At 49.1% G+C, this 10,833-nt stretch overlaps 3 protein-coding genes across 3 annotated transcripts; all 3 read left to right on the top strand.

Moving 5' to 3' along the window:
* The first annotated feature begins 1,219 nt into the window (after positions 1-1,219).
* M438DRAFT_215945 (Calcium/proton exchanger) lies at positions 1,220-3,930 on the top strand. The gene is made up of 4 exons (XM_029899440.1): positions 1,220-1,269; positions 1,528-1,680; positions 1,741-3,165; positions 3,219-3,930. The coding sequence occupies exons 2-4, from the start codon at positions 1,677-1,679 to the stop codon at positions 3,539-3,541; spliced, it is 1,752 nt and encodes a 583-aa protein (XP_029760746.1). The 5' UTR covers positions 1,220-1,269; positions 1,528-1,676; the 3' UTR covers positions 3,542-3,930.
* Positions 3,931-4,724: 794 nt separating this feature from the next.
* Positions 4,725-7,808, top strand: M438DRAFT_405755 (uncharacterized protein; the record flags this gene model as incomplete). Its single annotated transcript, XM_029909805.1, has 1 exon — positions 4,725-7,808. The coding sequence occupies one exon, from the start codon at positions 4,725-4,727 to the stop codon at positions 7,647-7,649; it is 2,925 nt and encodes a 974-aa protein (XP_029760745.1). The 3' UTR covers positions 7,650-7,808.
* Positions 7,809-8,975: 1,167 nt separating this feature from the next.
* Positions 8,976-10,376, top strand: M438DRAFT_335329 (NAD(P)-binding protein; the record flags this gene model as incomplete). Its single annotated transcript, XM_029903798.1, has 3 exons — positions 8,976-9,000; positions 9,049-9,163; positions 9,224-10,376. The coding sequence occupies 3 exons, from the start codon at positions 8,976-8,978 to the stop codon at positions 10,374-10,376; spliced, it is 1,293 nt and encodes a 430-aa protein (XP_029760744.1).
* Positions 10,377-10,833: the final 457 nt, after the last annotated feature.

Genomic DNA, 10,833 nt, shown 5'->3' with positions numbered 1-10,833 from the left:
CACGGAAAGACTGGAATCTCAAGCTTTGCCTCACCAAACGAATGCATGATAATCAGACACTCATATGCAATCAATCGAGTATCCGAGATTCCAATCGACTAGAATTTCAGCCCTAGTGAGCTCATCAAACGATATGCTCGGCTGATACTCGCAGTCTGTAATTGACGCGACAAATCAGATGCCGTGTCAAAGAAGAAAAGAAAAATGAAGATGTAGGTGTAACGGAGCAGTAAAGTATCATTTCACAACAGAGCCGACTTACACTATCACCTTCCTTCCAGCTCGTCGCCATGTAGACTCTGGAGAATTGCACTATCAATCTCGCAGATTGGACCGGACACATCACAATCAGCGGAGAATCTTTTCACAGTCATGGTAGTACCGTACTCGTACACAAGTTGCGGCTCAACATCAAGTGTACGGCCGGTAAGCTGAAAGTTGTCGTCGTCGCTCACAGAACTGCCTCCGTTTCATACTTTCCAAGGCGTTCCCAGATAGGAACGCGCCGACAAGCCAGAACTTTCCCTCATGCACATGATGTCGACGAACGACTGGCTGTGTAGAGGCTGAAGAAGACCACGACCAAGGGTGACATGAACACCAACACGGATATCTTGAACCCGAATCGGCTCTTTAAACGCCGAGCGTGTTTCGCTTGATGGACCTTCGCGTGGCGTCCGGTTGTGTCCATGTTACAGGCGGAACGTGTTGTGTTTCCTGTAGATGACGATCATCTATAGTCTTGGCGTCCTCTCCTCTCCTCTCCTCTCCAGAGCGTCAGGCGTTGGGGTTTTCCAAGAGCTCTCACACCGTATCATCTCACGACTTTAGAGACAGCGCGAGGATCGATTTGCTGGCGGCACACTCTCGCGGCACACGCACACAGCCTCATTCGTGATGCTTGCCGACGTGGTCATTGTCGAGGAAGCAGGACAGGTGGCTGAGTTTTTGATGTCATGAAGCTTGATTCCGGACGGACGGTAGGAAAGAAGAAAGCCCAAGCAAAAGCCAATAATCATCAAGTGTCATTGCCAAGCCAGGAGCGACTGGTGCAGCGATGCAAGATGTGAGTCTGGCGTCGAGCAAGGAAATGAGATGCACCAGAGCTCGTTTGCACTACCACCTACGTAGGGCGACTACTTGGTTTCAATCTGCTTTTCCCTTCTCCCCTTCCCTAAACCCACCACTCCACGATTCAATAAGCTGCACCACACGCAAAGGCTCGTGGCTCGGTCGACAAACAAACACAACACGCATCATCGCCTTTCGGTATGTATCTATGTTTCATGCGACCCACTTCTACCCCAGCTTCTCGTGGGCACAGCCACGCTCATCACATCAGAGAGCATGTCCCGCGCAGAGTCCAGGCAAAATCAGTTACGCAAGGACTGCCCTGTCCCAGTGTTGTTTCTCGCCTCGGACGTTCGAGTGAAGTCCAATTTACGAGGAAGGCACTGCAATTCGCCGCTGGCGGCATCTCTCGTCTTGCATTCAAGCTTTGAATACTAACATCACTCTGCGCTCAAGATACAAGGCCGCCCTTTCTTTCCCAACCACTTTGTAATTCCCGGCTCCTTTTCTTTTTCTCTCTCTGCCTTATCTGCGCCTCGGTTACATTCGCCTGTTCATCACGAGACCGGAAACCTTGGCGGCTTCTTCTTCGACCAAGCATTGAAATGCGTAAGCCTAGATTCTTGTCTTGTCTTGTCAAGCTTGTCAACATTAACGAAACCTTCTCAGACTCAATCAAGCATCAGGCCCGGAACATTGCCTGGAGGTACAACGACGGCGAGTCCAACTACAATCCATTCGCCAGACGTTCTCGGTCCTATGTTGGACGCCCCGAGGACGAGGAGAACAACCTGCAGCGCCGCCATACAGCCGACCAAGTCATGTCTGACAGCAGCATCAGGCGCAACGACATGCGCAACGTAGACAATGCCGACTTTGCCTACCCACACCATGCCAACACAGCGCCGCCAGACTCGAGTGCTTCCTCCGACGCACCCACATCAAATGGAACTCTCGTCGGCCAATCAGACATCAAACCATCCAAGGAAAAGGAAAGCATACCGCTGGACCGCGACAACTCTCGATCCATGTCTGAGAAGCCTCACACCGAGTCCGAACACAAACCCCGTAAACGACTGGCTCTTATGAACTTGCTTGGCCAGCCCGACCGCACCAAGACCGACTCTTCCGACCTCGAACGCTCAGATACTGGTGACACCAAGAAGAGACGACCCAAGATCAGTATCGTCAGTCAGTTCAAGGCCACCATCCTGGGTTCATGGGTCAACGTCCTTCTGGTCTGCGTGCCCATTGGTTTCGCCCTCAGATACTCGCACGCCAATGGTTATGCTGTCTTCATTGTCAACTTCATCGCCATCATTCCCCTTGCCGCCATGCTGTCCTTTGCTACTGAGGAACTCGCCTTGTATGTCGGAGAAACACTTGGAGGTCTGCTCAACGCCAGTTTCGGAAACGCTACCGAACTAATCGTCAGTATCATCGCTCTGGCTCAAAACAAGATTCTCATTGTGCAAACATCCTTGATCGGAAGTATGCTCTCCAACTTGCTTCTCGTCTTGGGTATGTGCTTCTTCTTTGGTGGTATCAACCGCGTCACCCAGCACTTCAACATCACCGTCGCCCAAACTGCTTCCAGTATGCTTGCTGTCTCTATTGGATCTTTGATCATCCCTACCGCCTTCCAGCGCTTCGGCAACAACCCCCAAGGAGGTGTCGGACCCATTTCTCGAGGAACCTCTGTCATTCTGCTTCTTGTCTACCTGGCCTACTTGACATTCCAGCTCAAGACTCATGTTGAGATCTACAACACACCCAGTCAGAAGTCTGAGAAGAAGAAGGGATCTGCTAGAGAGAAGGGAGACACTCTCATGGGCCTTGCTCGTATCGGTGCCGGTACTGCTGCTTCAGCCGGCGGTCAAGTCAACCAGTCCAACCTTGTCTATGAAGAGGAAGAAGAAGAGACCCCAGCTCTCTCCGTCATCGGTGCCCTGGTCACTCTGACTATCGCGACTGTCTTCATCGCATTCAACTCTGAATTCATGGTTAGCGGCATTGACTACATCGTTGAACATGGTAACATCTCTGAGGAGTTCGTCGGTCTAATTCTGGTTCCCATTGTCGGAAACGCTGCAGGTAAATACTCGTCCCTCCCACGTTTAGATTGTAACAATGCTAATATCATCCAGAACACGCTACCGCTGTCACCGTCGCAATCAAAGACAAGATGGATCTTGCAATTGGTGTTGCTGTCGGATCCAGTATGCAAATCGCTCTGCTCGTTCTCCCTCTCATGGTTGTCATCAGTTGGTGCGGTCTCGGCAACGATCCTATGACTCTCGACTTTGATGGCTTCCAAGTTGCAGTACTGTTCATTGCAGTGTTGTTGGTCAACTACCTCATTCAAGATGGCGAGAGTCATTGGCTTGAAGGCATCCTGCTGATGGCTACATATATCATCATTGCAGTCAGTGCTTGGTTCTATCCAGCATCCGGAGATCTGGTTGGTTAAAATTGCTTTTCATTTGTTATCTTTTTCGACTTTCTTGGGTTTCTGAACTAGCGTCCTTGCGATTGCCATTCCTCCTGACCTTCTAATGTACCACTATTATCTCCTTGATACCCCAGTTTATATCCTTCTCGTCAAACAAATATTTTCAATCATTCTCCTTGGTCAAGTGCAGTAATACAGTCCAGTGTCTGTCGACCGCTCACACGACCTCGCTATCGAGGTTGATATATCACTTCACTCAGACCTCACCGTCGGCCTATATAAACCCTCTCTCAGTCCACCATCCTTCCTCTCCTCTACCACAACATCAACCTTCTACCTCATCCACCTCATCCACCTTCCACCTCTTCTACCTTCTCATCTATCGCCTCACATCACACAGTATCTACTCAAGTACATCAATCTCTTCACTCAGGCCTCGCAGTCACTCGACTGAGCGCTGCTGGCCTATTTAAGACCTTCCTCCGGCTCAGACCAACCCTCTCCACTACAACAACATCCACTCCAACAATATCGACAACTATCTCATCCAACATCATCTCTCTTCATCACACTCTCATATCAGTTCACTCAAGCTTCGCTGTCACTCAGCGGAGCCCCACTGCACTATATAAACCTCTCCCACTCCACAACAACCCTCTCTTCTACAACAACATCCACCTCAGCTTCGACAACAACCTTTCATCTATTTACATACCATCACACCACACCCTTGCACAGAGCTACTCTATCACTTCACTCAGGCTTCGCAGTCAGTGATACAGTCTCTGCGCATCACCTCGTCGACCATATCGACATCTACAAAATCTACAAATCAAACCTTTCAAATCAGCCCAAGAAACTCCAGTAAGTACCTCTCCCACTCTCACGCCAGCGCCTGGCATTCTGGGTAGCGCATCAAAATACACTATTGTATTCGCATTCGAGAGATTGTCCACCGAGAGCCCCAAATCCATTCACATCAACTCCCATTTCCTGCCCATGCTCCAGCTCCAGCTCCCACTCCCAGAGTAGCACATCAAAATGCACAGTCGTATTCGGATTTGAGCGTATGTCCACTGAGAACTGAAATTCCATCAACTCTCACTGGAGGAGCGATCAGACTCAAGAACAAATTTGCATTGCAGCAGCTCTTTGCAATCTCGCACACTGTCTTTGAGATCATGCTAATCGTTGCCCAGTCATGAGTTTCACCAATCGTAAAATCAAGAAGTTCGACATCCCTGACGGCATTCAGTCCATTGTCGTTGAGGACGAACCTGACCAAGAGTATTCTAACGAGGACCACGAACCCAAATCCGAAAACCCTATCAAGACCGAGCCTGAAGACGACCCGCGCCTGGACAAAGACATGGACATCAACGAATACATGGGTTCAGAGAATGCCGACGATCCCGAGACCGATTTCGACATGAAACAGAGGATCTATGATCTGAAAGTGCAGCTTGGAGTGGCCACTCCGATGGACGAGATGAACATGGTCATGCTGCAAAACCGTGTGAAAAGACATCAAAAGAGTCATCCTGGTCACGACAGTGTGACCCACCAGGACGCGCACATAATGGAATGGGACACCTATGCATCCCGCAAGAGCGATGGAAAGACCCGTAAGCGTATCGCTTCGGGTGAGGTTTTGGATCGCGAGAATGGTATTGTGCCATCAAGCAGCAGATCAAGAAAGAGACACAAGTTAACGGGATCAGGAAACAACGCAGGCCGAGTTCATGTACCGGTCCCCGTCGATCCTACTGGTCCCACAAGATTCTGGAAAGATGTCGATCATGTCGCAGAGATGGCCACAGAGCAGGAGATTGAGCAGGCAACCAGAAAGGATCTTCTAAGTGGCCTAATCAAGAACGCCCCTCTTGGCACTCCTGCACAAAATGCTCAAGTTAAGCGCGACACGAAGAGACTCGAAATCGCAATGCAGTCGTTTTCAAGCAAGGCAGGTCATACCAAGACCAACAGAGCCATCAACGCCAAGACTGGCGGGTTCCTCGTCGAAGGGATGGTTACACCGCTCAAGGCCCATCAGGTCATATCTGCGGGCCGAATGCGAGCTGTGGAGACTGGCGATTCGGTATGTAGAGGAGGCATATGTTCGGACGCGCCGGGTCTCGGCAAGACCGTGACAAGCATCGCCAACATTGTCAACGGAAGACCGCTGAAAGCTCAACTCAACGCATCTTCCCGTCATACTACGCTAGTCGTATGCAGTCCAGGACCACTGGGCGCACAGTGGAGATCGGAGATCACCAAACACAGCAAGAGAGAGACAAGCCGCAACAATTGGGGTATCGGCAATGTCCTAGAGTTCAGCGACGCTATCAAGGACCCAGACGACCTTCATCTCTACGACATTGTGGTTTGCACCTATCATCAACTTCAAACCAGCTGGCCGAGTTGCAAATTCCCTACAGGCACTTTGGAGTCAGAGAAACACTCTTACATCTGGGAGAACCACTACAAAGACATAGGATACCTCCACAAATTTGGGTTTCTCCGAGTTGTTATCGACGAAGCCCATCGCCTCAAGAATCCGAAAACTCTTGTAGCGCAGGCAAGTTTCAACCTCGATGCTACTTTCAAGTGGGCGTTGACTGGTACACCGATGATCAACGGGACTAAGGACTTGTACTCTCTCTTCAGGTTCATCGGTCTTCCTATTGCGTGTGAGATGACATACGCAGAATTCAAGAAGCAATTCTGTTGGGGAAAGAAGAACGACACGGTTGATCATCTTCCGAAGGAGATGATTGACAGCATACAAGGCTTCACCCAGACAGACACACTGTTTAACGCCAAGCTGTTCACAATTCCCACGCCCAAAAACTCGTCGTTCATCGTACAACCTACGAAGATCGAGAAGTCCCTATACGACATCATCGACGATCGTTTCGTAACCATCATCAAGGCGTCGAAATCGAAGAGGTCCAACGCTGTCACTAAGATGAATCTCTTGAGGCAGCTGACATCCCACCCGATGATCGCTGTAACGACGGCCGGTCCCTGGCTCGAGAAGGAAGACTTTGACAAGTTCGAAAAAGTTGTCAAAGAGGAGCAAAAATCGGGCATTGACGGAATCAGCATGATTCACGCGCTTAGAGATCTCATGTCGCAAACACGTAAGGAGACAGAGCAGAAGCTCCTCGATGGTATCAAGCCGGGCGATCTGGAATTTCCCGACGACATTTCCGACAGAACCGAAGGCCCTGGTGGTGTTGAACACATCATACAGTCAGAAAATATCGCCACAAACCTGGAGCCCCTAGGCACTGGCCTCGCTCACGGGAAGAACATCGACAACTCTGCATTCATGAACAATCTACAGAACGCTACACAAAAGGTCGACTCAGAGAAGTCAAAATTATGCTGCAAATGCAACAACCCAGCCTCTGACCCCAGAATTACTTTGTGTGGTCATCTCTATTGTCTATCGCATCTCAGAGACCGGATCGATAAAGCAAGAAGAAAGAACCGTGACCACGCAACCTGTCGTGTCGAGCATTGTGGAAAAAAGATCAAGCTTGATATCTTGACGAACCCGACCACCGAGCAACCGCTACCTTGGCTGGATGGAGAAGGAAAACTCCTGCCTTCTGCAAAGACTCTGGCCGCCAAAAGCCAGATCCTGGATTGGCTGATGCAAGACGACACGGCCAAGATCATCATCTTTTGCCAATGGAAGAAGTTTCTCGCTATCCTGTCCACGATGTGTGAAGAGGAAAAGTGGGGATACACTACTCTCCACGGCAGCTTGAACAAGAAAACTCGCGACGTCAATATCGAGAAGTTCAAGACAGACCCTGAAACTCGTATCCTCATCGCAACTCTACAAACCGGAAGTGAGGGTTTGAACCTGACATGCGCTCGATACGTTCTGAACACAGACCCATACTGGAATACGGCTGGCGAAGAACAGGCTTTTTGCAGAGTTTACCGCATGGGTCAGAAAGAAGATACTGAATTTGTCAACTTGACCCTTGCTGGATCCATCGACACGAAGATTAACGGAATCAAGTTCAGGAAAGACAATGAGATCCAAAACGTTCATGAATACTGCAAGAAGATGTCGAATGCAGACCTTCTGGAACTACTCGAGTCATAAGCGCATGACAATTGAAGAATTGCTCAAGACTTTTGAGCCTACCGATGATGGCGATGAAGATTCTACTTCGGAGTAAGTAGCTATGGGAAATAATGACATTTCGGGAATGATTTACTAGCATAATTATCTAAGAAAACACAAAAAAAATACTGTACCCCCAAAAACAATAATCTCAGACGTATTTGTGAACCCCAAAAACGACTATGTCAAACCTCTCACTGGACCCGCCTCCCTTCCCGAAAAACATCTTGCATTTTTACAGATATAAATCAAGCCTAGCACGGAGTTTGGGATAGCGTGCCTGCCCTTGTTTGAGCCCTTTTGACTCAGAGAAAATAACCATGTCGTGTTTTTGACTTAGCCAAAAAAAAAAAAAAAAGGATGAGGACCAGAATGTGTGATCATGCTCTCACTGGACCTTTCACACTATCTGAAAATCATCTTGCATTTTTACAGACAAATCGCGTCGAGCGTGCCGCTGAGAGAGAGCTGAGTTTGAGCCCCTGATGACTTTTGACTTGGCCAAAATTTGAATGATGATCAGAATGTGTGGCCATGCTCTCACTGGACCCCTCAGGCTGTCCGAAAATAATCTTGCATTTTTACAGATATAAAATGAGCCTGCCGTGGTGCCGGGAGAGGGCGGATTTTGAGCCCTTGGTTTTTTACTTAGCGAGGATAGGAGTGATAACTAGAACGAAGAATCACGCTCTCACTGGACCCCTCGCCCTGCCTGAAAATCATCTTGCATTTTTACAGATATAAAACGACCCTGCCGTGGTTCTGGGAGAGGGTTGAACTTTGAGCCCATGTTCTCATTCCTGGTCTCGCGCACAGACCAAGAACGCGTCGGTAAAACCTGACCCAAATCAACCGACAGCGAGGTGCCTTGCCGGAAGATTGCGCCTTCCTTTCACACCACAATCTTTTGAAGATCCAATGGCAAACGTCAGAGTGTACGAATTCGCCGTTGGACGTTTCTCTTCTGGTGTCGTTTCAAGCCTCTTCCCTTTGCAACGCGAACGATAGTTACAATAAACGGTCCACGAGAATAGCCCTTCCACTACGCAGATGTTTTGTCGAGGATGGTGACCATCTCCCTTCCTCCACGAAAAGCCCTCCACACCGGTCCTTGTCATGCGAGTGCTTTCATGCCTCGTAGGTATGAGTGCAGTCACAGAAGGGATTCCTTCCACACCGCTGAATGTATGATGAATTCCTTTGATCTCTTCGCGACGCAAGGAAGGCTGTACCTTCACTTATTCATATCTTGATGTCTGCTTGCTCTGATTCTCTTGAGTTTGCACCTTTCTGCTCTGCTCAAAGATGCCTTGCTCAATTACATCAGACAGTGGGTTTACTGAAGCAGAAGACCATACCCTAACTAATCATATTTTAGCGTTGAAAGATCATGTTTCTGTCTGGGAAGATGCTCCCTTTCTGCAGGGCACCACCCGGTTTGAGCCTCAATCCGATGTTAACAACATCATGATCACAGGCGGTGCTGGTTTCATGTGAGCAATATAGCTATCTTAGCAATAATGTCATTTCGGAGCCGTTACTAATATTTGCAGCGCATCATGGGTCGTCAGGCACCTCGCCAGAACATATCACGGACACTATAACATCATTTCATTCGACAAGCTGGACTACTGCGCGACACTCAACAACACAGCGCAGCTAGACAAAGATTCGAATTTCACTTTTTACAAGGGCGACATCACAAAGCGTGAAGACGTGATGGACTGCCTGCGAAAGCATAATGTCGACACCGTAATGCACTTTGCTGCTCAAACTCATGTCGACTTATCCTTTGGCAATTCGAACGACTTCACCAGTACCAATGTCGTCGGCACACACGCTCTGCTTGAGTGTGTCAAATATCATGGGGTCAACAAGTTCATCCACGTCTCCACTGACGAAGTCTATGGAGAAGTCAAGGACGACGGCAAAGACCTACTGGAAGACGCGCTTCTTCTTCCAACCAATCCGTATGCAGCGTCCAAAGCAGCGGCAGAGATGTACGTGGAAGCATATCGCAAGAGTTTCCAGGTGCCGGCCATTGTCGTGCGAAGCAACAACGTTTATGGGCCACACCAATTCCCGGAGAAAGTCATCCCCAAATTTTCCATGCTCTTGCAGAGAGGCCAGCAGCTTTCATTGCATGGCGACGGAACACACACAAGACGCTACCTCTATGCTGGCGATGCCGCCGACGCGTTCGATACGATTCTCCACAAGGGCCAGGTCGGTCAAGTGTACAATGTAGGCTCTTCAGATGAAATCTCGAACTTCACGCTCTGCTCCATGTTGCTGGGACAATTTGGGCTATCCAACGAGACGAAAGAAGAGGTCTACAAGCATGTTGTTCATTGCGAGGACCGACCATTCAACGACCACAGATACGCAGTCGACGGATCAAAGCTCAAGCAACTAGGTTGGCAACAAAACACGACATTTGCAGATGGGCTCAGTACCACAGTCGACTGGTACAGGAAATACGGTGGGAAGTGGTGGGGTGACATCTCTGATCGGCTTGCGCCCTTCCCCACTGTACCGCCAGAGGAACATATTGAGAGAGCAAGAAATACAGAGCTAGCGATTTCTCCTGCCAGGTCCAAGAAGAATGGCAAGCGAGGCTTTGACGAGGTAGAGGGGTCACCGGAAACAAAGAGGAGACGAGAGAACGACCATATGGATTCTGTCCTTGGTGCGATCAAGGCGTAACGGCTGCCAAGTCATTCAGTACCATCTCTTTTCTCACTTCTCCGACATACGTATTATCTTTCATCAGAGCTACAATTTTTGAAAGTGAAAGATAATCGTTAGCACAGTGATGTGTCTACGTGCAGACGATGATTAAGGTTTTTGAGTGAGGCGCACATCATTATTATCCCGTGTTTTCGATCCAGCTCTCCCCTTGTGCTAAACTTTGTCACGGGCATAAGTGCATAATTGCACGATTTTCATGTTTTCGTATGTAACTTCCCTTCAGATCATGACCATCAGAGCCTCTCCGTGGACGACTACACATATGTCGAGAACTTCATGCATTTCTACGCGTCAAACAACCCCCGGTGGCCGTGGGAGATGGCTAGAAGTGACAAAGTTTAGCACACGGGGAGAGCACGAGCAACATGAAACACACCGAGACAACTGTGGCGGTGCCTGAGGCTTGTGTTTG

Source organism: Aureobasidium pullulans (genome assembly GCF_000721785.1).
Source record: "Aureobasidium pullulans EXF-150 unplaced genomic scaffold scaffold_9, whole genome shotgun sequence".
Classification (NCBI taxonomy): Eukaryota; Fungi; Ascomycota; class Dothideomycetes; order Dothideales; family Saccotheciaceae; genus Aureobasidium; species Aureobasidium pullulans.
Note: the sequence above shows the minus strand (reverse complement) of the source record. Positions and strands in the feature narration are given on the sequence as shown.